This window comes from Onychomys torridus, chromosome 6, assembly GCF_903995425.1.
Source record: "Onychomys torridus chromosome 6, mOncTor1.1, whole genome shotgun sequence".
Lineage (NCBI taxonomy): Eukaryota > Metazoa > Chordata > Mammalia > Rodentia > Cricetidae > Onychomys > Onychomys torridus.
In genome coordinates, this window is record NC_050448.1 from 121,354,953 (window position 1) to 121,382,855 (window position 27,903).

A 27,903-nucleotide genomic window follows, 5' to 3' on the forward strand; every position below is an offset into this window, starting at 1 on the left:
GGGAGCCGAGAGTGACCCTGAGCTGAAGTGTCGCATCCCTTGGCGGCTAGCAGGACCTGACTCCTCCCCGTGGGTCCCGCTGTTCCCCCGGGTGCGCCCTCGGCGAGCCTTGGGCCGCAGGTGAGCCTAGCCCAGCGCTGCCCTGGAGCATCAGGTGTCGAGTGAACCTCGCTTGCGGGCGCTCGGGGAGGGAGCCCGATGTCTCCAGCAGCAGGTGACACAAAGCGGGAGGGCAGGGGCCAGGACACCTGCGCCAGACATGGAGGGCACACAGAGGGGAGCGGAGTGCGAGATGCACCGGTTTGGAACAACCGGGGCTCCGCCATGGACCACAGGTCAGTGGGGCTCATGGCTGGGGTGGAAACACCCTCTCTGCGTCACCTCGGCAAGGTTTGGAGGTGACAGCAGAGTCCTGCCTGTCCATAGCTGTGTTTCCCAGGAAGCAAGCTGCGAGAATCCAGTGCAGGATGCCAGCCTAGCCCAGAGTGGTTTCTCTCTGGGAGGCCTGTGCCCCGGGAGGCAACTGGACTCCCACCAGGGTCTCAGAGACCATTCTCGGAGTGGCTTCGTGTCTGCTCTTAACTTGGGCTCTCCCTTTGTAAAGGCTGTGGCCAGGGGTAGAAATGGGGGCAACCGTAGGGGCTCTGCGCTGGTCAGACTCCGGCAGGTTACAGATCTCAGGGTGTGGTGTCCGGATCACAACAGTCTTTGCTTTCTCGCTCGGAACCAGCCCCACAGGGGTAGTCCCATGACATAGAAGAAGAGGAAGGAGGGCGGCAGAGAGAGTAGAACTGTTCTCATTTTGCAGGAGCAAAAACTAGGGCTCGGTGTGGACCTACTGAGTTGCCTGAAGTCATAGACTTGTCAAATTCTAGAACCCTCTGGGTCTGGGAAAGGGAGGGAGGGAAGAAAGGAGCAGTCTGGTGAGAAGAAGCAGGTTGTGGCAGTTTGTGGTGCTTTCTCCAAATCACATATCCCCTCTCTATCGCTACATTTCTGCAACTCAACTCAATTTAGCCTCTGGCTGCTGTCTAATTAAGTGTGTGAGTCAGTCTAGGGCCAGCACCCTGACATCTGAGGTAGACTCCTGCTGGGCCCCTGTGCAGGCCTTGACACCTGAAAAACCAGCGTGGCTCCCCATGGTTTGTAAGTTTAGCAGTCAGCCCGGAATGAAAGCTGGGTTTCTGGAACAACTTGAGCAGCGTTTTGAATAAATTAATGGTGGTTGGCTGTTTTCTCTTTGTTCCTGTAGGTTACTGTTACATGGTGCATGGCTAGTGTGTTTAAAGTTTAATTTTCTCTGTATTATAACGGAAAGGGGCTTGGTAAGACTTCAGATCAGTAGTTCACAGACACACTTTACTACCAACAAGTTCATTACTGTGGTTATTCATATGTAGTAATCAACAGAAATTGTTTTAAGTCTGTCCCAGTTAGGGTTTCTATTCCTGTGATAAAACACCATGACCAAAAGTAACTCAGGGAGGCAAGGGTGTATATCAGCTTCTAACTCTCTAGGAAGATCACAGTTGGTCAGTGTGGGAAGTCAGGCTGCCGGGACATGAACTTGGTGAGGCCGGAACTGGAGCAGAAGCCATGGTGAAGCTCTGCCTGCTCGGCTTGCTTTCTTTTCTCCTTTTTTTTTTTTTTTTTTTTTTTGTTAATTCTTTGTGTCTTTCACATCATGCATCTCCATCCCATTCATTTCTCCATCCCTTCAAATCCACCCTCTGCCCTTGCAACCTCCTCCCGGCCCCCAAATAAAATACAAAAAAAAAAAAAAAAAAATTAAGAGAAAAAAAAAAAGAAGCTAAAGAGAAGGGAAAAATCAGTCTCATTGTGGAAGCTGTAGTGTGACATAGTGAGTCACTCAGTAAACCCTTTTGTCCATATATTTTACTTGCAAGTATCCATTACAAAGGTCTGGTTCGAGGCCTCTGGTTCTGCTACACTGTCGATTCTGGGCCCTCACTGGAACTCCTTCCTCTTGGTTATTCTGCTGTTGCCCTGTGTTGTGGAAATCATGCAGCTTTGGGTCTGCAGGACCAGCAGACCACAGATGGGGTGGATATTGGGGTGGGCCAACACATAATCCTGGTTCTGGGTCTGGGTAGTTGCAGGGTTGGTCAGCCTGCCGGCTCTCCCTTGTCCTCACCACTAGGGCGGACTCTCTTGAATTGTTCTGGTGAGTTCACCCCTTGCAGCAATGAGCAAGGGGCAGGGCCAGTTCTCCTGCTTTCATATCCTCAGGGTCGGATCTCCCACACCCACACCTTCAGGGTCAGCTCTACTGTGTTGCTCAGGTGTGGCATAGGGGCCACTCTCCTGAGTGCTGCTGTTGAGGGGCAGGGCCAGCTCTCCTGCTCTTATGACCTCAGGGCCAGCCCTCCCACCTGCCTCCCCCCCCCTCACCTTTCCACCATGCTGCCACATGACAGATGAGTAGTGGGGACAGTTCTCCCATGCTCACAATACAGGGCTGGCTCACCTGACCTCTGTCAACAGGACTGGCTCTGTTGTGCTGCCCAGGTGGGATGTAGGGCCTGGTCTCCCGAGTGTTGCAGCTGGTGGGGGACAGGTGCATCTCTCTTGCCCTTCTGACCTCAGGGCCAGCTCCCCCTAACCCCCATGCTGCCACATGAGAGACAGTATTGGGGACATCAGCTTGTTTTCTTATACCACCTAAGACCATTTACCCAGGGATGGACACCCCTTCCCCCAAGGGGGCTGAGCCCCTCCACCTTAATATTAAGAAAAGGCCCTAAGGACATGCCTACAGGTCAATCTTTAGAGGTTTTTCTCAATTAAGATTTCCTCTTCCAAGGTATGTCTGGATTGTGTCAAGTTAACAGAAACCAACCAGTTCAAAGTCCCACAGACATAGTGGAGAGAAAAAAAAAGCCATCAATTCTTGGATTTTCACTTAAGAATACCTTACCTCTTTTTTCAAAGGAGAAGACTGAAGGGCTGGGTATGTGACAGAGCAGTTAGAGTGCTTGTCTACATGAACAATGCTGGGGGCTATATCCCCAGCTTGGCAGAAACACATGCTGTCTAAAATATCCCACTGTTTTTTCATTTGTTTGCTATGCTATTTTCTCTCCTTTATGTCTTTACCCAAGAATTATTACATATTCTCATGCTCTGTGGTGACAAAACCACACCTTATGCACGCCATTATGGTTGTCTTTGGAAGGAACTGACTACACTTTTTGCACAGTAACATGCTTCATGCATTATTTTCTTCACTCAGCAGTGGCCTTACTTATCACTTTTTGTTAATCAGGAGTTTAGAATGTCCCCCATGACTGGCTTTATAGCCCAACTCACCATTTCAGGAATGTTGGGTTTGCTGAGAATGTTGTAATCTATATCCAACGTGTGATTCTAGACTTGGAAAGCAGTAGGTCTAACTTATGTATAAATGTAGGTTAAATTCTTCTCCCTTCGTCATTAAGTGCAAGTTATTATGAAAACATTAAACTCAGATGGGCTTCTGTTCTGTGTGGAAAGACTCTACTCTATTGGTGAGCATAGGTTATTTTATTTGAATGGGGGAAATCCCAGGTAACTGCAGTCTCTGGAGAGACTTCTTCCTCTGTCTGAAAAGTCTCTTCACCCCTTTCAAAGAGGCAAAAGAAATAGTATGAAGTATGAGGCACATTCTTCAAAGGGTAAAATATCCTGGGTAAGAGGAAATAAGTTCAAGCATTGGGCCATTTGGGAAATGGGCTGCAGTTGAGGGCTGCCTTCCCCTGTGTAGCAGAGCTCAGTTTGGGAGGCTCACACAGTCCCTAGAAATCTGGCTGATGTTAGAGAGCCTTCCTGACTAGTGGGGATAGAGTGTAAGAGAGGCTGCCTGCTTACACTCCATGTTAAGGCCCTATTTGTCTTTTATTTAATATTTGCTACAATTTTCCAAGGATAGATATTATCATTTTGCAGGACTAAGGCTCAATGTGGGCTGAGTGAGTTGACTCAAGTCATAGAAGTATCGAGATCTAAACCACTTCTTGATTCTTACAAAGCCTGTTTATTGATTAATAATTGTATGGAAGTTTTTGTTTCTCCCCAGAGAGGAAAATGAATGCCCATATCCACATGAAAATCTGCATATCATTTCAGGGTCCATTTACTCTCTGAAGTCCTTATACAGCCTCTCAGGCCCTGATCTTTGCAATAACTGTATCTGGTACCCACTGAGCCAGAAAGCACACACATACCATACACAGCCATACATGCAAACATGAAATCTTTTACTAATAGGAACAGACCTTGGAGCTGTAACTTTCAACTAGGCGAGAATTCACTTAAGTAGTTGAAACCAGTTGGAGACTGATATCCTGTTATAATCAATGCTCACCTAAGATGGTGTGGGAGTACAGGACAGCTCTATGGACCCTGGGGGCAGCCATGCCAGCTTTCTTGGACATACTACCACAGCTCCACCACTGCCATCTGCAGCAGGCTTGGGAGAACCCTTAACCTTTCAGGTACTTCCATTCTTGTAAAACTGGATCCTCGGCTCTGATATGGAAAAGAATTTCAGGACTAGTTAACAGGCAGAGTGGGAGTTTATAATGACATTTTAATACATTTTTTGAGCATGGGGGTGAAGAGAGAAAGAGGGGTGGTCCAGAAGGAAGAGTAAGGCATCCTCATCATGGGTGTGGACTTCTCAAGAGTGGGTCACAAGCGTCCTAGTGTTAACCTCATGTACCGTCGTGGTGGCTTTCAAGCCACACCTCAAAGCGTTGCTGGGAAACTTCCCGTCTCATTTTTTGGTAAGTAGGATGGCAGGTGGCTCCAGAGGTATCTGGGGTGGAATTATAATCTAGTAAAGTAGAACCCAAGAGCCACTAGGGGCATGCAAGGAGCTTGTAATGCATCCTTTTCCTGATAAGGGGGCTTCTTAGTGAGAGTTCTAGAAAACTGTGGGTTTACAGTTGGAAAGGGATGAAGGCCTTAAGCAAATGTTAATTGTTCTAGAATATTTAATTCTCAATTCTCAGCTGGTGAGGAGCCCCCCCTCCTTTCTCATGTCCCCTGATCTCCCCCCCCCCCCCCCCCCGTCTTTCTATTCTGTCTGACTGACAGGGATCCTTTGAGGTGGGCTTGTGCCTTTCCCCACTGAGTGGAATGTTTGGCTCCCTCCCTAGAGATGGCAAACCCTGAGGTGGCTGGAAGCAGCTGCAGCCCTCCCCAGGATGAAAGTCACTTCACCTTTCACCAGAGCTCGTCCCCCAGTGAAGAGCTTCTCTTAGAAGACCAGATGAGGCGGAAACTCAAATTCTTTTTTATGAATCCTTGTGAGAAGTTCTGGGCTCGGGGTAGGAAGCCATGGAAACTCGCCATACAAATTCTGAAAATTGCAATGGTGACTGTCCAGGTAAGCACCCCCCAACACAAGTCAGGAGCAAGCCTCTTTGCACACCAGAGAAGGAGGGCCTTGTTTATGAGACAACTTCTACCTGCGTGCCTAAAGACATCGAAAAATAAGAAAAAAAATACAACTGTCTCAGTTAAGGTTTTATTGCTGTGAAGAGACACATGACCACAGCAACTCTTATAAAGGAAAACATTTAATTGGGGCAGACTTACAGTTTCAGACCATTATCTTCATGATGGGAAACATGGGGTGTTCAAGCAGACATGGTGCTGGAGAAGGAGCTGAGAGTCCTACATCTTGATCCACAGGCAACGGAAGGCGACTGTGTGCCACACTGGACTTAGTTTGAGCATGAGACCTCAAAGGCCACCACAGTGACATACTTCCTCTCACAAGCCACACCTCCTCCACACCTCCTAATAGTGCCACTCCCTGTGGGCCAAGCATTCAAACACGCGGGTCTTTGGGGACCATTCCTATTCAAACCACCACAGCGACTGCAAACCCTTCTCTCCTTAACATTTCTGAAAGTCTTTGGCTTTTTATTTTTTGTTTCTCTCTTCCCCTCCTTTCCTCCCCCCTCTCTCTTTCTGTATTAAGTTTCTTTAAAAATTTTTTTTTTGAGACAGGCTTTTACTATTTAGCTCTAATTGGCCTGGAACTCCCTATGTAGACCATGCTGGCCTTGAACTCATGGACACCCACCTGTCTCTGGCTTCCCAGTGCTGGTATTCAAGGCATGCATCACAGCATCCAGCTCATTTCATTTTTCATTATTATAAATTTACTGCCATAATAGTTTTCAGGAATAAACATTTTTTAACATTTGGATCCTAATGAAGACATTTCTTAAGAGGTATCTAAATCTTCCACAGATACTAGCTGACTCTCAAAATGAGGTTTTTCTTTTATTCTTAATGTTCTGGGCATTTCTTTCTCTAGAAACTGCATGGATTTTTGCTGTAGGCAATCTCTTGGATTCTTACAGGCCTGGATCATGAGAGCTGTGTAGTGGAAAAATATGGAGTCGGCAGATGGGGGCTTGTATCAGCTGTAAAATAAGTGTCTTCATTTTTGTGAGAAGGGAAAATTTCAATTTATTTTCCATAGCTTCTTTTAAATTTTTTTTTGAGGAATCATGTTTTGTAATAGTTGCCTAAACTGTTGTGGTTTATTATAAAAATGGATTTTGGGAGCTGGCAAGATGGCTTCCCTGGTAAAGGTGCTCACCGCCACACCTACAACCTGGATTTGATTCCTAGAAACCACGTGGTAGAAGGTGAGAGCTGATTCCTGTCAATCGTCTCTGTCCAGCCAGGTCTGTTGTTTTCCACTGTGCACACCAGGCTACCTGGCCCATGAGCTTTCAGACAGTCTCCCATCCCCATCTCCCTCGTCCCTATAGGAGTGCTGGGTTGCTGGCACACGTCTGGCTTTTCTTTGGATCTGAGGATTTGAACTCAGGTCCTCATACTAGTAAGGAAAGTGCTTTCATCCACTGAGCCATCTTCCAGCCCCCAAGCCATGAGCCTTCTGGATATCCTGCCAAACCCCTTGTAAATTCTTGCCAGCCAAGCCCCTGAGCCACATGCCTCCATTTCTTTTCTGGCCAGCTTTTTCATCCTCACACTGTTCCTTCCTTCCTTCCTTTTAAAGCTGGTCCTGTTTGGACTGAGTAACCAGATGGTAGTAGCTTTCAAGGAAGAGAACACCATAGCTTTCAAACACCTCTTCCTGAAAGGATACATGGATCGGATGGACGACACATACGCAGTGTACACTCAAAATGATGTGTATGACCAAATCATCTTCGCAGTGGGCCAGGTAAACCAACTGTGTGCATTTGCCGTTGATTTTGATTGTTTGTTTTAGGTGTTAGGGGTTGAACTCAGGGCCGTGTGCAAGCCAGGCTAGTGTTCCAATAATGAGACACCCGGACAGCGTGTACACTCTTTATCTGGGAGAAAGAGTGGAGAAATGCCAGGACAGATTATGTAGACACCCACACTCCAGTGTGCAGTTCTGCTTGGAGGTGACTTATGAATAAACAATTCAAATGTAGTTTAGGGGATGGAGAGATGGCTCAACAGTTAAGAGCACTGGCTGCTCTTCCAGAGGACCTGGCATTTGCTTCCCAGCACCCGCATCAGGCAGCTCACAACTGCCTGTAACTCCAGCTTTAGGGAATCCATTGTCTTTCTTGCCTCTGCATGTACCCCCTCCTCCTCCAACACACACACACACACACACACACACACACACACACACACACACACCTCTAAAAGTAAAATACTTATTTAAAATTGATTGAAAAACATTGCTAACAAACTTTTATAGAAGTAGAATAAAAGCTTTTTTTTTTTTTCCCAACTAGCAAAAGGTTGAATTTCAATGACTTGATTAAAAGTCGGGATAGGATGTGAGAGCTTCAATACTCAAATTATGAACATAGCCCTGGGAGTAAGTAGTCATTAAGTCTTCAAAGCTTATACTTTTGGAGACCTATAACCAATAATGAGGATTTTAATTTGGAAGTTTGTGCAACAAGCAAGGCCTTCAAACTCATGTACAAGTGAGGCTTTCATGTCATGCCTGATGATTGCACCGTGATGCTAACTGCCGGACAGAAAGGAAACTTGTTTTTCATCCTCCGGAGTCAAGTTTTCATTCTGGATTATTCTTGCTATAATTAGTACTTTCTCAAGGTTCAAAGTCACTTCTTTTGAAGGGTTAATTAAAAAAGCGTTTGAGGTCAGTATATTTTTTGTTTGTTTGTTTTTTGAGACAGGGGTTCTCTGTATAACAGCCTTAGCTGTCCTGGAACTTGCTTTATAGACCTGGCTGGCCTCGAGATCCGCCTGCCTCTGTCTCCCAAGTGCTGGGATTAAAGGCATGCACCGTACACCACCACTGTATTTTTAACCTAGGGTAGCTACAGATCACACTTCAAAATCATTAAATCCCTCTTCAAGCGTTGTTCCTGAGCAATTGTGACTCTGCATTTTTTATAGACAACCTGTTCAAACAGAGATCATGAGCTGCTGGGATGAGATTCATCTTCACGGAGCCCAGGCTCTTAGTTAGCAGGGGGAATAGGAAACCTAGAGACAAAAGCTACAGGAAGTTGTTAAACAGAATCACGCCCTACAATTTCTAGAGGGAAAATAGCAAATAGCTTAGCGGTGAAGTTAAGTGTAGAGATTTTTTTTTTTATAAAGTGTGTGTGTGTGTGTGTGTGCGCGCGCGCGTGTGATATGTGCAGAACATGATGTGGCATTTGTGTGAACCTCAGAGGACAGCTTTGGTTGCAGTCCTCAACGTCTGCCTTGTTTGAGATCAGAGTCTTGTTCATCGTTGCAAATACTAAGCTAGCTGGCTTGCCAGCTTCTTGGGGGATTTCCTTGTCTCTGTTTCTCACTTCACCATAGGAAAATTGGGATCACAAATGCATGCTATTGCACCTGGGTCTCGGGGATTTGAACTCATGATTAGGTGGTAAGTGCTTTACATACAGAGCCATCTCTCAGCCCTAGATTTCACTTTTAAATACTGTACCAAATGTATATGTTTCTTAGGTGTTATTTAGAGACAAGAAGTAAATAGTCCATTACATTTTGTTGTTTTGAAGCAGGGCCTATGTAACCCAAGGTGACTTCAAACTTTGTAGCAGAGGCTGGCATCGATCTTTTTGCTCCTCCTGCCCCCACCTCTGAAAAGCAATCACTATGCCTGGCTAAAGGCTTGGAAATGCTTCATAAAACATCTTGACCTTTATCACCAGGACTAAACTCAGTCTTCAAAATACTGTGTCTGGCATTGAAGCCACACAGCTTGTTAGATGTCCATGTTCATTCCATGAAGAATCCTTATCTTAGCTGTCACGTTTCTTTCTGCTGCCATAGGAAAATGTCTGTCATGATAAGTAGAAGCAGTTTCTCTCTCACAGTTCTAGAGGCATAAAAGGCTAAGATCAAGATGTTCACATGCTCAGCTCTCGTTGGAAGGGACACAGAGGGGCAAAAGGTCCTCATAGTCCCTCCAGCCCTGTTGTGTTGGAACTGCTTGGTCTAACAGCTCAGACACAGCATGTTAATTCCTGAATTCAGCTGTTTTCTCTTATTTCCCCCTCAGTGGGCCACCTCTGCATTGCTTTTTAAATAATCCTCCAGAAATCACAACTCTTATTATACAGCCTGCACATGCAACAGGAGGACACATGCTCTGTCCGTGTCCACACACCTAAACCTTCATCCGTGCTCAACAGCATAGCATTTGATGAAATTATTCCATGAAGACAGAAGTATCAGAGAGACACAAAAATGTTTGTTAATGGGTTCAGAATCCTTGTTGTATGTGTTCCAATAACAGGGGAGGGCCACAAGTGAGCCATGTAGAACTGATTTACTTCTGTAGGGCACTGCTTGGCTTTGATTTTACTTTACCAATCAAAGAATGACCTGGGATGCTCATCTAAGTGAGAAAGAGGATTCTGGGACAGGAGTGTAGAGGGAGTCTGCAGTCAGAAGGCTGTTGGCTTGGAGAATTCCTGGGAAGATCTGAGTAGTCAAGGCCTCCATGGGGCTTTCCTGGGACTCAGCTGTCCCTCTGATCTCTGCTGCTGTTCCTCAGAGCCACTTGCTCAGATGTAGCATCCCACTGCGTGTTTCCTGAATGCCTGCACATTGAGGGCAGACAGGAGCCTACCCTCTCAAGACATGGCCGGGAAGGGTCACCATGGCTTTGATTTTCCCTCACTGGCACCCCTTTGTCCTGTCTCTCTTTTTTGGATGAAGTACTTGCAGCTTCACAACATCTCTGTCGGCAACCATGCTTATGAGAGCAAGGGGACACAGCAGTCGGCTATGGCCGTCTGTCAGCACTTCTACAAGCGAGGAACCATCTGCCCCGGGAATGATACCTTTGACATTGATCCGGAAATTGAAACAGGTGATGATCTCCTATAACCTTGAACTGTGTTTTTTTAAATTCCCTGACGTGATAACTGCATCTCTGAAAATGATGATAGTCAGTGATCTCATGGCACAGGAAGAGCTATATGGTTCTTATGTGTCAGCTTCTTCTTCTTCTCCTTCTTCTCCTCCTCCTCCTCCTCCTCCTCCTCCTCCTCCTCCTCCTTCTTCTTCTTCTCCTCCTCCTCCTCCTCCTCCTCCTCCTCCTCCTCCTCCTCCTCCTCCTCCTCCTCCTCCTTCTTCTTCTTCTTCTTCTCCTCCTCCTCCTCCTCCTCCTCCTCCTCCTCCTCCTCCTCCTCCTCCTCCTCCTTCTCCTCCTCCTCCTCCTTCTTCTTTTGGTATTTCGAGACAGGGTTTCTCTGTGTAGCTTTGCACCTTTCCTGGAACTCACTTGGTAGCCCAGGCCAGCCTCGAACTCACAGAGATCTGCCTGGCTCTGCCTCCCGAGTGCTGGGATTAAAGACGTGTGCCGCCGCCGCCGCCACCACCACCACCACCACCACCCAGCTATGTGTCAGCATCAATTGTGAACCTTTGTTATACAACTCATGAATTCCATAGAAAAACAAACAGATAAAGCATAGAGGAAATAGAAACAGGGAAAATGATGACATTCTGAGACAGAGTTTTTGAGTCTGTCTAAATATTTGACCACTCCAGAAATGTCTTACGTCTTAAAATCAGGATGTCAGAACGAGTGGCATTGATACCAAGCTCCACAGTCTTGATGTCAAAAGTAATAACACGAATAATTGCTCTTCCTGATTATCCTTTGAAAATGCATTTTATTTATGGTTTTGTTTCTTTCTGTGGCAGAATGTTTCCTTATAGAGCCGGATGAATCTTTTGACATCAGAACACTTGGAGAAAATAAACTTAACCTGACCCTAGACTTCCACAGGTGAGGAAAGCGGAGGTATGCACAGCTCAGCCTCTGGGTGTCCCCTCATCTCAAGTGTCCTCTGGAGGAATGCACAGCCCAGTCTGTGTGTGTCCTCATCTCAAGTGTCCTCTGGAGGGATGCACAGCCCAGCCTGTGTGTCCTCATCTCAAGTGTCCTCTGGAGGGATGCACAGCCCAGCCTGTGTGTGTCCCCTCATCTTAAGTATCCTCTGGAGGGATGCACAGCCCAGCCTCTGTGTGTCCCCTCATCTCAAGTATCCTAGATCTGGAGGGATGCACAGCCCAGTCTGTGTGTGTCCCCTCATGTCAAGTGTCCTCTGGAGGGATGCACAGCCCAGTCTGTGTGTGTCCTCATCTCAAGTGTCCTCTGGAGGGATGCACAGCCCAGTCTGTGTGTGTCCCCTCATCTTAAGTATCCTCTGGAGGGATGCACAGCCCAGCCTCTGTGTGTCCCCTCATCTCAAGTATCCTAGATCTGGAGGGATGCACAGCCCAGTCTGTGTGTGTCCCCTCATGTCAAGTGTCCTCTGGAGGGATGCACAGCCCAGCCTGTGTGTCCCCTCATCTCAAGTGTCCTCTGGAGGGATGCACAGCTGAGTCTGTGTGTTCCTTCAAGTGTCCTCTGGAGGGATGCACAGCCCAGCCTGTGTGTCCCCTCATCTCAAGTGTCCTCTGGAGGGATGCACAGCCCAGTCTGTGTGTGTCCCCTCATCTCAAGTGTCCTCTGCTTTCCAGGCTCCTGATGGTGGAACTTCAGTTTAAGCTGAAAGCCATTAATCTGCAGACAGTTCGACACCAGGAACTTCCTGACTGTTATGACTTTACTCTGACTGTAAGTGTGGGCTGTGCTGAATGTGGCTCCTGTCTAGAAAAAGGTTGTTTTATCTAGGTGTGTGGTTCAGGTTCATATACTGGTGCTAAGTAAGGCATGGTCAGAAAGAGACGTTCCACCCTGAATGTGCCTGGGGACATTGCTCCAGCTAGCTCTACCCTGCACACTGCTTACTTGCTGCTTGTCTGCTGCACCTCAGTGCATGTTCTGTAAGGAAGGGACTTAACCTTGTCTGCTGCTGTCTCCAGTGTGGGGCCTGGTGCACAGCAGATGACGAAATACCAAAGGGGCGGGGGAGAATGTGTGACAGAGAGGGAGAGTGTGTGTGTATGAGAGAGTGTATGTGTGACACACACACAGAGGGAGGGAAGGAGAGAGAATGCGTATGTGAGTGTGTGTGTGTGTGTGTGTGTGTGTGTGTGTGTGTGACAGAGAGAGAAAGAGAGGGGATGTGTGTGACAGAGTATGTGTGTGCATCTCTGTGTGCATGCGAGAGAGAATGTGTAACAGTGAGATAGAAAGAAGGGAGTGTGTGTGTGTGTATGTATGAGAGAATGTGTGTGTGACACACACACACAGAAGGAGGGAGGAAGGGGTGGGGGAAGGAGGGAGGGAGGGAGGGAGGGAGGGAGGGAGAAGACTACTTTCTACCATTGGGGGGGTGTCTTTGTTGAACTTGCTCACCGTGGATGTTTGCAGCTGGGGTTACTGCTCATAACTTCACTGTGTGGACTAGAGTGCTCTGTTCTGTCTTTCTTCTTCCATGCCCTTCCTGTATTGTATGTGATCCAGTTGCAGATGGGGCTGCTTAGTTCCCTTAGCACAGATGCTCTCAAGAGGATTTGTTATTTCAAAAGATAAATGTGAGCGATAACTTCCATGCTTAACATGGAAGGATACTGTGGCCAAGCTGATGACCTGCGTTCAGTCCTCCAAATCCACATGGTGGAAGGAAAGAACTAATTGTCTTCTGACCTCTACATGTGCATTATGGCATGTGCTGTGTGCTCAAACACACAAGAACACACACACAAGAACACACACACACATATATAAATGTGATTTTTTTTAAAAAATGATGCATCAATAGCACATTCTGTATGGCCACACATAGGACAGAAATTGAAACCTTTGTTCTGTTTGATCCATACCTATATTGCCTCATTTGTACAACCTTTGCAGTAGCTTATATTCATGAAGCTTGGTTAATTGGTTGTGAAAAATGGAGTTTTCAGGAGTAACATTCCATCATACAATATAATAATATATGGAGAAGTTTAACATGAAAAAGCACCCAAACTTGAAGAGAATTTTGAACCATACTATACATGCTGATCCTGGTATTAACCAGCAATGTTACCTGATTTTAAAGATTTTGAGGTATCATCAAATCTTCTCTATCTTGAGTTTGATAAATGATGTTTTCACAGTTCTTGCAGTCTTGACACCTTCTTGGTTAACTTTTGTGATTCTTCAGTTATAGACACAGTCTATAATCTCCCAAGAAGTGCGCTGATTTATTATGTTCTCTTGTTCCAGCTTTCATTTCCTTTTCCTCTTCTCCCCTTTTTATATTTTATGTGGTTGACGCCTTACTCTTTATTCTAGAAGTTTCTAGGTGTTTGACATCATCTCTGTTATACTAGAAGCTCCTTGAAGCTTATACTAATTTTATTAATATCTTTCCCCTCAAACAACACACAGCAGGTGAGGCTGATACTGATTGAATGAATTAAAAAGTGCTTGTGATATCTGGGTTCTTTCCAAAGGCCTGATTTTGATATCCACACCTCAAATTTATTAAAATAGTCTTCAACTTTTGCCTGTATGTGCTAAGTCGGATTTATAACAGAAAAAATAGTTCATCTGCATTCAGAAGTCTAACATGATGCTGTCTGAGGTTCTTTATTAGGCATGTGAACATCTGAATTCTTTTGTGTGTCTATGTGTGTGTGGTATGTTTATGTGTTCACATGTGTGTGGCACATGGTGTATGTGTGCATTTATATAGTGTATGTGCACCTGTATATGTGTGTTCACACATGTGTGTGGGAACACACATATATGGCTGCATATATATATGTGTGTACATGTGTGTAAAGTTCCACAGTTAACATTAAGGGGTTTCTTTGATTGCTTGACCCTTAACCTATTGAGGCAGGTCAATGGGTTCTCTCACTGAACCCAGAGTTCACCACTTCTGGCTAGTCTGGCTAACTCACTTGCCTAGGAGATCCCTTGTATTAGTTCCTCAAGTGTTAGAGGCAGCCGCCATGTCTGCCTGTCTTGCACATAGGTTCTGGGCATCTGAACACCAGTCCTTGTGCTTCTGTAGTAAGTGCTTACATCTTCAAATAGTACAACCTTTTTTTTTTTTCCTGTGATACTTTTTTAAAATCCTACTCAGCATCCTTTCTTCTTGGGGAGATCCAGCATCTAATGAGGCTTGCTGAGATGCAACTCAGGATATCTACTGAGTCCCTAGCAGTTCTTGAGGCTCTTCTTGGGGAAAAAGAATACTTTCTCAAAAAAAAAAAAAAAAACCAAAAAACAAAAAACAAACAAACAAACAAACAAAAACAACCCGGGCGGTGGTGGCACACGCCTGTAATCCCAGCACTTGGGAGGCAGAGGCAGGTGGATCTCTGTGAGTTCGAGGCCTGGTCTACAAGGTGAGTTCCAGGACAACCTCCAAAGCTACAAAGAAACCCTGTCTCGAAAAACCACAAAAAAGAATACTTTCTCATTGGCAAGGTCTTTTCATCCCATCAAATGACACTGACATCTCCTTGTGTGAGCTGTGTTCTTCAGCCACCGTGGGATGGCAGCCAACAGCAGTGGCCTCGGTAGTTGTGTAGGTAAAGAAGCTGACACTGTCTGGAGGAGACACAAGGTGACTAGACTCTTTGAAGTTACTCAATATCTCACATCTTAGCAATGTATGCTCTGATGCAAGCAACTTCAGAGATGTTTGAGTAATTCTTTCCAAACCATTGTAAATGGGATTTAGTTTTTGCTATAGTAGAAGGTTTTGCAACTACACCATTGTGCGATGTTTTAGTCACTTGGGCTATGTCTGACTTCCCTATGTGGAGAAGCTTCAACAAAATTCATTTAAATGGCAGAGCCTTCTGAGCATTTTAAAAGTTCTTTGAGGGTTTCATAGAGAAATATAATGTGTTTTGAGCGTATTCCCCAACACTGCCCCCCTTCCAGACCCTGCTTTACACCCCTCCCACTTAGTCAACTAGTGCTGTCTGTGTATGCATGGGTATAAGGCCATTCCCCAGAGCATGGACAGCTTGTCGGAAGCCACACACCCCAACATAATGACTCTTCCTCTTCCAGTAGCCATCAACTGCCCACAGCTCCTGAGCTGGGGGTGGAGTCTCTGGGGTCTCTCCTCCATCTCTGCAGTAAAGTGGAGTGTCTTAGTCTTATGCAGGTGACCACAGCTGCTGTGTGTTCACATGTGCGATGGCATGATATGTCCATAAGACCATGTCACAGCCGCCCTCCCCATCTTCTGGCTCTTACAGTCTCTGCCTCCTCTTCTGTGATGTTTCCTGAGCATGGGGGTGGAGTGAGGTGAGAGATAGTTATTTAGGACTCAGCAATAAATGAAGGACCTTTAACTGGACGTTTCCCATCCTTTGGTGGGGATTTTCTTACCTCTCCTTCCCTTTCTCTGCATGGAGGAAGCAAGGAGATTAGAAGGAGACCCGGGGACCACAGAAGGCATTGTGCTGCAGCTCTGTGCTGCTTGCACTCAGCCTTCTCATCTGGTTATCTCAGAAGCGAGACATGCTAGCCACACTGTTACCGAGCCCTCTGTAATACATGTAATACCATGGTGATGGAGAAATCTAGGCCCAGAATGAAGTAAAAAAACCTCTCCATCTGTGGTGTCTGAAGACAGAAATGATACGCTTCTGTGTTAGCATAATTTCCCCAAACACCAAAAAGCCATCCATAGTTAAGATCCTGTTGGAAGGTGGGGCAGAGCTAACCTGTCTGAATTCCTGCCAAATCAAGTATCTAGAATAGGAAGGAGAGGAAGGCACTCTTGTTTGCTGGGGTGTCCAGGGCTGGAATGCATCCTAGAAAAAATGGGGTTTTAGACCCTGAAATCTCTCTATAGCAGATCTAATTCAATCTTATCAACTCACAGAGAAATGAAGGGGCACTCCAGGGATTAGCAGTCACCATCAGAGATGATCAGAGATGAGGGCCAGCATTTCCTGTGTCCTTCAGTGAACTACTTCCTGATGGATTCAGGGAGCTAGCTTGACTCCAAAACTTAGTTGTGCACACTGGACCCCTTTTCTTGTCTTTACAGATAACATTTGACAACAAGGCTCACAGTGGACGAATCAAAATAAGTTTAGATAATGACATTTCTATCAGAGAATGCAGAGACTGGCATGTATCTGGATCAAGTAAGTAATAAGCTCCGCCCATTTGCAGGATGGTAATTAGTTAGATTACTGCCCACAGGACATAAGGACCACTAAGCAAAAGACCAAGCTAGTTCCAAGTCTCTTGATATTTCGTCAGCAGATCAGTGTGTCATAGATGTCTGATGTTTCAGATGGAACCCAGCAGCTCTACCTTCCTCACCTGTCTCCTCCTTACTAACTACACACGCAGTTCTGCACGAAAAGCTTACACATACCTATTTTCCTCATGCTAATATTTTTAAATATCTCAATGAGCAGCAGAACCCTTATGTTCACAGATGAAGAAGCCAAGGCTCAGAAGTGATTTGTAGTGAGTGACACATTGTAGTTGTCTTCCATCTGGTTTACAAAGTGAAGTAACCTGAAAAAGTCTGTCCTAGAAACATGAACAAAAACTCAGGTCAGAATGAATCCTGTCGGGAACTGGAAAATTCTGCCAGGAAAGGATTTCCGGGTCATCTCTAGGCCCTCTTAAGAGGCCCGGATAGAAAGCTGCACTGCACTACACGAGACTTTTGGGAGTCTATTGAGAAGAGGAAATGTCTTGGACAGCTGCTAAGACATGTTCCTCTGCTCTGCACGAGACAGTCAGTAGATGTGTAAGTGTTAATCATCAGGCCCACAAGAGGGTCGGTAATCAGTGCTGCAGGGTTTGTTTCTGACTGGTTTGTCCAGCCCTGTGGTGACCATGACGAGTATGTGGACTGAAGTGTTCCTGCTGCTGTTTGCACCAAGAGGCAGCTTCGAGGGTGTGAGGCTCTCAAGCCACAAGCTTCATCGCTTCTTATTTGTCAATGTGGAGTGCAAGCCTGTTTTGTCATCGGGAGCAGCACCCCACATAGGGAAAATGGGGGCCTACTAAGAGCCCGGCACAGAGGCCGCCACTCAAATGTCTGTTTCTCCATTTTTAAGTCTTTCTAATTCACAGAGTTAGATGCTTGGGAAGCCATGAGAAGCCACTTGGCAAACATCAGTAGTTTGCTTTAACAGCTTTTTCTGAAACTGTTTCATCATTGCTGACAGCAGCCTGACTGGTAGAGAAAAGTTCCTTGGGTACCATGGCTGCTGTCTCAGCCCTCATCAATGGCACCATCATGTGAGCCACCGCTTTGCACTTTGATTCTCCAGGATCTCAATATGGCCAAACAAAGGCTATCCTCCCCTCTCCTCCCTCTCTCCTCCCTCTCCTCCCTCTCTCCTCCCTCTCCTCCCTCTCTCCTCTCCTCTCCTCTGCTCTCCTCCCTCTCCTCCTCTCTCCTCCTCTCTCCTCCCTCTCCTCCCTCTCTTCCCTCTCCTCCCTCTCCTCCTCTCTCCTCCTCTTTCCTCCCTCTCCTCCCTCTCTTCCCTCTCCTCCCTCTCCTCCTCTCTCCTCCTCTCTCCTCCCTCTCCTCCCTCTCTTCCCTCTCCTCCCTCTCCTCCTCTCTCCTCCCTCTCTCCTCCCTCTCCTCTCTCTCCTCCCTCTGCTCCCTCTCTCCTCCCTCTCCTCCCTCTCTCCTCCCTCTCCTCCCTCTCCTCCCTCTCTCCTCCCTCTCTCCTCCCCCTCTCCTCCCTCTCTCCTCCCTCTTCTCCCCCTTTCCTCCCTCTCCTCCCTCTCTCCTCCCTCTCCTCCCTCTCTCCTCCCTCTCTCCTCCCTCTCCGCCCTCTCTCCTCCCTCTCTCCTCCCTCTTCTCCTCTCTCCTCCCTCTCCTCCCTCTCCTCCCTCTGCTCCCTCTCTCCTCCCTCTCCTCCCTCTCCTCCTCTCAGTTTTCCGTCTTTTTCCCTCCCTTTTTTCTTCCTTTTCTTCCTCTCTCCTTTTCTCCTCCTCCTCTTCTTCCTCCCCCTCCCCCCTCTTCCTCTTCCATTGTGTAAACAGGGTGTCTCTACATAGCCCAGGCTGCCCTCAAACTCACAATCTTCCTGCCTTGGCCTCTAAGTTCTGGAACCTTAGGTTTGTGCCATCAAGCCTTGCAGAAGCTGGTCATTTCGTGTCACCCAAGGCCCGGTTAAAGCTTTGGTGAGGCCTCTTTCTTGGCTACCTTCTGCAGCATGGAGGGATGGCTTTGAAATGTTCGTCTTGTCTGGAAGGCTTAGTGACACAGCACTTCTGGTTCAGTGGTTTATGGCAAGAGCTGAGGATGTCCCCTAGTGGTGCTTAAAAAAGAAAAAAGGTAAAACCAAAAACCTGATGCAGAGTGGTAGGTGCCAGAAGCAGGCTGTGAAGGATTGAATAACAACTTGGTCACATTGTATACCCTAGGCTAATCATGTGACCTCCTTGTGTTTCAGTGTTCTCACATGCAAAGTGGAGGAAATGCTGACAGCCTCACTGGGCTGTTGTGAGGATGCTCTACACACAAAGTGCCGGGAGCGTAGTCAGGCAAGGTTGTGGTTGTGACAACTTCTCCAGTATCACTCCACTCTGTATTGTTCGTGCACCGGCTTATTCCTTGGCTTGGCTGCCTGTCATAGATGCTCCCGTTAGGTCAGGGGCCTTGTCTGCCTTGTTTACCACTGTGTTCCAGTACCCTGAAAAGTGCCAGCTACAGAGGGATGCTTAATGAATATCTTATACCCAGCTAAGAACATTAACGAGCAATTTAGGAAGGCTTATTGGTAGACTGACTTTTTTGGGAAAGATTTTCACTAAGAGTGACCTCAAACTTAGTATATAATCCAAGCTAGCCTAGACCTCCTGGTAATCCATTCTGCTTCTTGCTCCCAAATGCCGGGATTATAGGCGTGCACCATCACACCCAGCAAGGAGAACCTATTTAGCACAAAGTCCACAATCTGATAATTAAAGATCTTGATTCGGAGTGCTATTTTCCTTCCCTTCAGACAAAAAGAAATCATAGTTTATGTTTCTGAAACTGCAACTGTAACTCAATTACTCAACTGTTTCTATACAATTATTATTTTTTTGTGGTTTTTTTTTTTGCTTTTTTTATTTAAAATTTTTTTCTTTATTCATTTTTTCATACCACCCACAGATCCCCCTCTCATCCCTCCTCCTGCTCCCCCAACCCCTACCTACCCCCTCTTACCCCTCATCTCCTCCAAAAGGGTAAGTTCTCCCATAGGGGGGGCAGCAAAGCCTGGTACATTCAGTTGAGGCAGGACCCAGCCCCTCCCTGATGCCTCAAGAGTGAGCAAGGCATCCCAACATAGGTAATGGGATCCAGAAAGCTGGCTCATGCACCAGGGATGGATTAAAATCACACTGCCAGGGGCCCCTCAAACAGACTCAGCTACACAACTGTCTCCCATATGCAGAGAGTTTCGTCCAGTCGCATGCAGGTTCCACAACTGTTGGCTTAAAGTTCCTGAGTTCCTATGAGTGTGGTTCAGTTGTCTCTGTAGATTTCCCCACCATGATCTTGACCCCCCTTGCTCATAGAATCCCTCTTCACTCTCTTTGACTGAACTCCTGGAGCTCAGCCTGGCTTGGCTGTGGATCTCTGCATCTGCTTCCATCAGTTACTGGATGAAGGCTCTGTGATGACAGTTAGGGTATTCACCAATCTGATTACCAGGGTAGGCCAGTTCAGGCACCTTCAGCACTATTGCTAGTAGTCTAATCTGGGGTCGTCCTCGTGGATTCCTGGCGATTTCCCTAGCACCAGGTTTCTTCTTTACCCCACAATGTCTCCCACTATCAAGATATCTCTTTCATTGCTCTCCCACTCCATCCATCCCCCAGCTCAACTATCCCATTCCCTCATGTTCTCATGCCCCATCCCCTTCCTCTATTGCCTCCCATCCCCACTATTGCCCTCCCTCATACCCAGGGGATGCTCAATCATACCACAAGGACACTTGCTCAACTATGTTCATAACACCCTTATTCGTAATAGCCAGAACCAACCTGAAAACAACCTAGATGTCCCTCGACTGAGGAATGGATAAAGAAAATGGGGTACATATACACAATGGAGTATTACTTAGTTGTAAAAAGCAATGACATCATGAAATTAGCAGGCAAATGGATGGAACTAGAAAATATCACCTTCAGTGAGGTAACCCAGACTGAGAAGGACAAACACAGTATGTACTCACTCATAAGTGGATACTAGATGTAAAGCAAAGGATAACCAGGACCCTCAGCTCTCTTTAAATAACAATGGGAAGAATGCTCCCAAGTTCTTTTTCTGGATGTGATTCTGAAATGCTTGGATTATGTAAATTACTGTAAGAAGAAGCCAACACCATCATATTGAAGCCCCACCCATGGCTCTGTGTCTTCCAGTTCAGAAGAACACCCACTATATGATGATCTTTGATGCCTTCGTCATCCTGACCTGCTTGTCCTCGCTGGTACTCTGCGCCCGCTCTGTGATTAGAGGCATTAAGCTGCAGCAGGTAGGGCGCCGCCGAGATGCTGCTCACATGCTCAGCGGCAGGGAAGCTCACACTGTCTCTCCTCTTCCCCAAAGGAGTTTGTCAGTTTCTTCCTTCTCCACTATAAGAAGGAAGTTTCTGCCTCTGATCAAATGGAGTTCATCAATGGATGGTACATTATGATTATCATTAGTGACATACTGACCATCGTTGGATCAATTCTGAAAATGGAAATCCAAGCCAAGGTAAAAACTGTTCTTCCCAATCATGCTACCACAGTGGTAAAATGTATTTTTCCAAACTATGAAGAAATTCAAAGTAAATGCTTTCTTCTGCGATTTACCTTCAGTTGACAGTAACAGTTTTCTTAACTAGAAGGCTCTTGATCAGAGTTTAAAATTCATAATCCATAAACTAATAGATCAGAATCATGTGTGGCCAGAAAATGTTCTGTGCTAGACCAAGAAAGTTCAAACACTCCAGGCCACATACACCAAAAGTCATATATACACCAAAGAAATTACACTAAGAGTTTTCAAAGGAATTGTTAAAGTTAGGTATTCAGGAGTATAGGGGCAGGGAAAAAATGAGGTCAAGGCATGACCCTGTGTATTTTTACCTTTACTTCCTCTCACAAATATGCTTATGTTCTTACTTTTTCTATTGGTATTATTCTCTTGAAATAATAATTAATTATTAATCTAGTCTAGGATTAATCTTTCTCCCCAAACAAAACTAAAAAAAAAAATTAACAATGTTCAAATCTTGCTCAACTTTATACTTTCTTGCTGTAATTACTGCACATCATCTAGGAAGCTGGTTATAGGCAGAGACTCACAACACAGGGGCTGGGTCAAAGGGCAGCTTGTTCTCTTTCCTGAAACAGTCAGGGTGGGGCTCGACATTGGCAGTCATTCAGGGACCTGAAGTCTCTTCATTTGCTCTTTGTCAGAGCTAAAAGCTCACCCTGACTTCATGACCCACACAGGGTTGCCTCATGAACTGGCTACAGCCCGCGGGAAGTGAAAACCCCAGCTGGTGGCAGCTCTCTGGTGTCATGTGGCCTAGGCTCAGGAGTAGCAGATTTCACTCCTGTTCACAGCCTCTAAAGTGAAGCCAGTCAAACTCCCCTGCAAGGGGATGTGGGGAATAAGTAGACATATGTTTGAGAAGAACGACGGCGGGGGCATCGTGCCGCTCACCATGGGTCATGGCTGTCATATGAGTAATTTAGCTTTAGGGAACAGCTCATGCAGCTCAGGTTGTCATCAAACTCACCATATAGCTGGGACTGGCCTTGAACTCTGATCTTCCTTCTTCCACCTCCCAGATCCTGGGATTACAGGCACATACCATACATAGCACAATTTTTTGTTTTTACCAACCTCAGCTATCATTTCCTTTGGTGAGCCTTTAATAGTGTCCAACACTTTCTGGACCATCTTCCTTTCTTCTGAAACCTCCAGCACACCCCTCCGCCCCCACCTCACTTCCTGTTTCATAACTGAAAGAGACACCCTTTCCACACACCCCCTGCCCTGCCTTACAGTCCCCAGTGTCCATATATTCTCATGCTCTGAGTGATTCAGGCTGCTGTCCAAGTAGCTTCAGCTACTCTTTCTCCTCCCTGGCAATTCTTTGTCTTCCATAACTTCCCCATACTGTTTTTGCTTCTTTTGTAAAATTAAAGTCCCAGTTCCTCTACCCATGTCTCTGCTCCACTTCATGGAATGAAAGATCTCAAAATACCAATTAATCTTGCTGATGATTCTGATCCCCCTACCCCTGTTCTTCTGGTATGTCTTCCAACCTGGCTGCTTGCCTCCCTCCTCCATGGAAATTCCTTTCTGCAGATGTCCCATGGATCATTACAGCTGTCAGTAGCTTTTCACTGCTGATCTGGTTTGTGTTGAGTTGCCTTTAGCTGAAGGACACTTATCCAGGCTTCCTCCCAATCCTGACTGGCTTTCAGAGCTTTCCTTGCTGGTCCCCTCTCACTTGGCCAATCCCCAGTGTGAGAATACTTTGAGACATCCTGCTTGGACAGCTCTTTCTTGCCATTACCTTGGTATTATCGTCTTGACTCAGATAGATATTTTGGTATTTATTTGCCAATGTTTGCCAAATCTGCATCTCCACCTAGGAAGTTTCTGTGATGCATCCTGGATATCCAAGTGTTGACCCTGTATCTTCTCTAGACCATCCACACATCTTCTCAGATTTAACACACCCAACTCAGAACTCGCCCATCCTCCCCAATCCAAATCTGCCTCTCCCACCGCCTTCCCAGTGTCCATTAACAGCAACTCGGTGTGTTCATGCCCCGAACCACACATTCACTGAAGTTTCTTCTCTCTTTTATGACTCTCCTCTCTCCTGTGCTGAATCCCAGAGGAAGCCTACATGGTCTGCCTTTGAAAATGACCCCATCACCTTTATAATTCCAGCCTGGAGCAAGTCATGACTGACTCTCAGTCACATTTCTCCAGGACCCCTCTCATCCCTACGACAATCGGCTGGTAGCCACACAGCCAGCATTTGATTGTGTCATTCCTGTTCAAGGCTCTCAAATCTTCCTGACCCTTTCTGACAAAAACCATGACCTTAAATACCCATGAGGTGTTATACTACCCACCCATGACCCCCGTGTCTCCACACTCCATCTGCTGCTCACTTCCTGCCAGGTTCCTTGGTGCCGCAGGTCCCTTGTATCTGCTGCTTTATGTGCTGAAGGTTCTTCTGATTTTGCTTAACTTTCTTCCTCCTTTCTTTCGGATCTTTGCTTCCATGCCACATTTCATTGAGATTTTTCCTGCATCCTAATCAAACTTCAAACTCATACTCCTTCTTCTCCCTCTGACTGGTCTTCCTCCTCAGCACTTACCATCAATGAATGTGTCGAAGGCTGTATTCATTTAATGCTGTTTTATGTCCCACACATTCCACTAGAGTGTAAGCTTCCTGAGGGTAAAAACTATTTGTCAACTACTTTATCCTTCACACCTAGAATAGCTCCTGGTGCACAGCTATTTAATATTTCTTGCCCAACTGACATACTGCTATTTAACCAATCTTTCCCATTCTATCTAGAGTCTCACAAGCTACGATGTCTGTAGCATATTTCTTGGGACTTCAACTATGCTTGTGTGGCTCGGCGTCATCCGATACCTGGGTTTCTTTGCAAAGTATAATGTAAGCAATCCTACAGAACTCATCAGAATGATTCCACTGCTTTGACTAAAGGGCAGAGGGATTCTAATGCCCCTCTTGCTTCCACAGCTCCTTATTCTGACCCTGCAGGCAGCGCTGCCCAACGTCATCAGGTTCTGTTGCTGTGCGGCTATGATCTATCTAGGCTATTGCTTTTGTGGATGGATTGTGCTGGGCCCTTACCACGACAAGGTACTGATAGTCAACTTTTTTTCCTGACATTATTAAGTTCAAAGGACAAGGCCAATGGCTTCTATTTTTATGATTACTGCTTTTTATTCACTTATATTTTTGTTTGTGTTCAGGTTGGTCTTGAACTCACACAGATAGTCAAGGTCCTTGAAATCCTGATCCTCCTGCTCTGTCTCCCAAGTGCTGAGATGGCAGGTGTGTACCAACACACCTAATGGATGTTTTATCCTTTTAAAAAAATTCATACTTTTATTTATTTTTTGTGACTTTCACACATATACATAGCATATTTTGATCATATTCATCCCCTACTTCTCCAGCTCCTTCCAGATTCTAACTTCATGTCTTCTTTTTTTTGTATAACTCAATGGGTCCAATTAGTACAGCCCACATGCACATGGGTGTGGAATCATCCATAATAGTATGGTCACCCTACTAAGGACCACACACTGACTCCCTGCAACCAACAGCCATCAACTGCCAACAGTGCTTATCCTTCTTAAATGAACTCCTTTGATCATGCAATTGAGCCTTAAAATGCAGAAAGTCAGACATCTACAACCACATACAGATCTAATAGTGAGTGCGTCACTATTTATAAACCAGTCAAATGTGAACACCTTTCTAGAACCATTGATCTGCTCCATTGCCTGAAATCCTGTTTATAATACATAGATAATTATGTACAACCAGTGAAGCTGCTTAGTCCATTGAATTCACCAATATACACCCATACAACTATAGGGGAAAAACTTGCAGGGATATCTGAAAAGTGTGAGGACCACCATCTTGAATCTTAGACATTATCTTGAGTTTGGATGAGCTTCAAAATGAGACCAAGGACCATGGGAGTCTGGAACCTGGATGTCTCTGCAGAAGTGTTAAAACCATTTCAAGGGTTTCTTTTTGTGAAAGGGGAAAGGAGAGAGCAAGGGAGGGGAGGGGAGGGGATAGAAGGGAGGAGGGGGAAAGGAGAGAAGGGGAGGGGAGGGGTGGGAAGGGGAGGGAAGGGGAAGGGAAGGGGAAGGGAAGGGAAGGTCAGGGAAGGGACAGCGTGACTCTGAAAGGCACTGAGAGAGCAGAACTGTCCTTCCTGCTCTTGTTCAGGCGGCTGCAGCTCAGAGGAGTGTCAAGAAAGAGCTGCTTGACCCTGGACGAAGCAGCAGGCTCGGGCATGGCAAATGCAGCAGAGCAAGTACTGTGGCTGCTGTGGGGTGGTTGTGGGAAAGTGTCACCTGGGATAGCAGGTCTGACTATTGTCAGGATGATGTCAAGAACCAAAGTCTCCACATGAAAGAACATGGAAGAAACCAAACTTTTCTCGCCCCTTCCCCCAGTTCCGTTCTCTGAACAGGGTCTCCGAGTGCCTTTTCTCTCTGATAAATGGAGACGATATGTTTTCCACGTTTGCAAAAATGCAACAGAAAAGTTACCTGGTTTGGCTGTTCAGCCGAATCTACCTCTACTCCTTCATCAGCCTCTTCATATACATGATTCTGAGCCTTTTCATTGCACTGATCACAGACACGTACGAAACGATTAAGGTAGGCTTGTTGAAAGTGGGGGCACCCGTTCTAGGACATGTGTAGTAACAAGGCAGCTTAGAGCTAAGAAGGAGGACATTGGTGGAGAGAGACACACTCAATTTTAACAATTGGGGAATAGAAAAAAGTAAAGGGAAAATGAAATTTCTGGAATGCTGAATTTCTTGTTTCTCAGTATTCATGTCAAAAAAAGAAAAAGAGTTAGTTTTTCCTTTTTAAAAAAAAAAATTGTCAGTTGTTCTAAGGATCAAACCCAGGGCCCGGCACATGTCAAGTAAATCCTGTGCAATTGAACTGCATGTCCCCAACCCTTAAGCACATTTCACAATCTTTTGTTAGACTAATAATGGTCAGTAGGTATTAGGTGTACAAAATAGGTATGTGAGAAAGGCGCAGTTTTGTGAGGTCATCTGTGGAAGATGAGAGATACTCACGGCTCAGATCCCAGCCCGGCTCCATTCAGCTAGAATGACGGAGATTCTGACTGCCTGAGCCATGCTCCACCTAAGGGGCTTTCTTCATACTGTCTGGGAAATGGGCAGGCTTGAGGGCAGACTGGTGTGGACATTGTAAGCCTCAGGACAAAGCTGGCTAAGTATTTCCTAGGGGAGGTGTACGGACAAGGTTCACATGTGTCTGTAGGTACAGGTACACTGGGACGAACACACACAAGTTTGATGCTGAGTCCCAGGCCAATTTCACATAGCCTAAGAGTGACTCCAGAGGTGACCTCTCCTAGAAATGCCTGGGAGTGCCAAACTATCCCCCAGAGAGATTCCTTTGCCAAATGCTCCGTTACGAGTTTGGAATACAGCTGTTGGAGGGGCCTATTAATAAGGATGTTTTCCTTCTTCCATGTAGCACTACCAGCAAAATGGCTTTCCAGAGACAGAGCTTCGAAAGTTTATCGCAGACTGCAAAGACCTCCCTAGTTCTGGAAAATACAGACTGGAAGATGACCCTCCGGCATCTTTTTTCTGCTGCTGCAATAAGTAACCCTTGGGTTTCTCTGTGCTCATAGAGGAAAACAGCACGTGGCTGAGTCAGAGACAATGTGGATAATTTGTGATCATGCAACAGTATGTTCAGATGCTAGTATTCTGAACTAACACACAACTATGACTTAGCAAAACCTGTTTCTAGTTTTAAAAATATTTAATGGCTTTGCTGCTTACATTACCATTTTAAAAAGTAACAGATTTGATGAGGGAAGATACTGGATCATTGCTTCATCTCAGTTGCTGTAGCTCTCGTGTGGGTTCTCTAGGCCCCCCTTTTGCCTTACGGTGTGGCTTGTGCATGCACTGGAAAGTGAGCTCCAGTCTCTCAGTGCCTTTGGATGACCCACTGTCCCTCTCTGACAGTTGGGATAATCATTATACATCTGACATCACTGATCTTAGAGTCTCCCCTCAAAAGAGGACAGAACAAGAGAGAGGCCTCCAGCGCAGCTGGTGGGGCAGTGCCTGGCTCCTAGAGACAGCCGTTTTATGATGCTCATATTCATTGAGAAGCTTTCTCTGCCTTTTAGTGTCAAGGTACAAGTCAAAGAAAGTCTATACATGAATAAAGTTAAAGTGTGTGCCAAGGGGGTATTTGATCAAACAGTGGTGGTTTTATTAGCATCCAAGCAGTGTGGGAGAAACTAGTGATATACCCTGCCTTCCATAGGCCCGTCAGTCTCAGCAAAGCCATGTGGGGTCAGGATCTGTGGCTTTATGGACTGCAGTTCTAGAACCCATGCTCAAACTTTTTAAAAATGAATATATGTAGCTTGAAAAGACACTAAATTAGGCTCTACACTTTTTGTCCACTGATGGGCAAGTATAGGATTTTTGTGGTATAATATTCATTTTGTGTACTATTTATCCATGTAGACATTAATTCAGTTATGTATAAAATGACTTTATAAAAGCATTAAAATTTTAACATTTTAATGTTGCACTAGAGACATAATGAAAATAGACCAAGACACTGAAATCTTGTTTTTGTTGCTTTTGAGACATGGTTTCACTATATATAGCCCTGGCTGTCCCGGAACTTGCTGTGTAGAGCAGGCTGGACTCAAACTGACAGAGATCTACCT

The 27,903-nt window shown here is 45.9% G+C and overlaps 1 protein-coding gene across 3 annotated transcripts; it reads left to right on the forward strand.

Moving 5' to 3' along the window:
• Window positions 1–27,761, forward strand: Mcoln3 (mucolipin 3). Of its 3 annotated transcripts, none has more exons than XM_036190598.1 (13): window positions 1–120; window positions 5,160–5,389; window positions 7,046–7,213; window positions 10,183–10,336; window positions 11,176–11,260; window positions 11,998–12,094; window positions 16,434–16,533; window positions 20,780–20,892; window positions 20,967–21,116; window positions 23,962–24,063; window positions 24,151–24,273; window positions 25,611–25,817; window positions 26,679–27,761. In XM_036190598.1, the coding sequence occupies exons 2-13, from the start codon at window positions 5,162–5,164 to the stop codon at window positions 26,811–26,813; spliced, it is 1,662 nt and encodes a 553-aa protein (XP_036046491.1). In that variant the 5' UTR covers window positions 1–120; window positions 5,160–5,161; the 3' UTR covers window positions 26,814–27,761. The 3 variants fall into 3 exon arrangements, with proteins under 3 accessions (XP_036046491.1, XP_036046492.1, XP_036046490.1); XM_036190597.1 differs by lacking the exon at window positions 1–120 and adding an exon at window positions 282–335; XM_036190599.1 differs by lacking the exon at window positions 5,160–5,389.
• The last annotated feature ends 142 nt before the right edge of the window (window positions 27,762–27,903 follow it).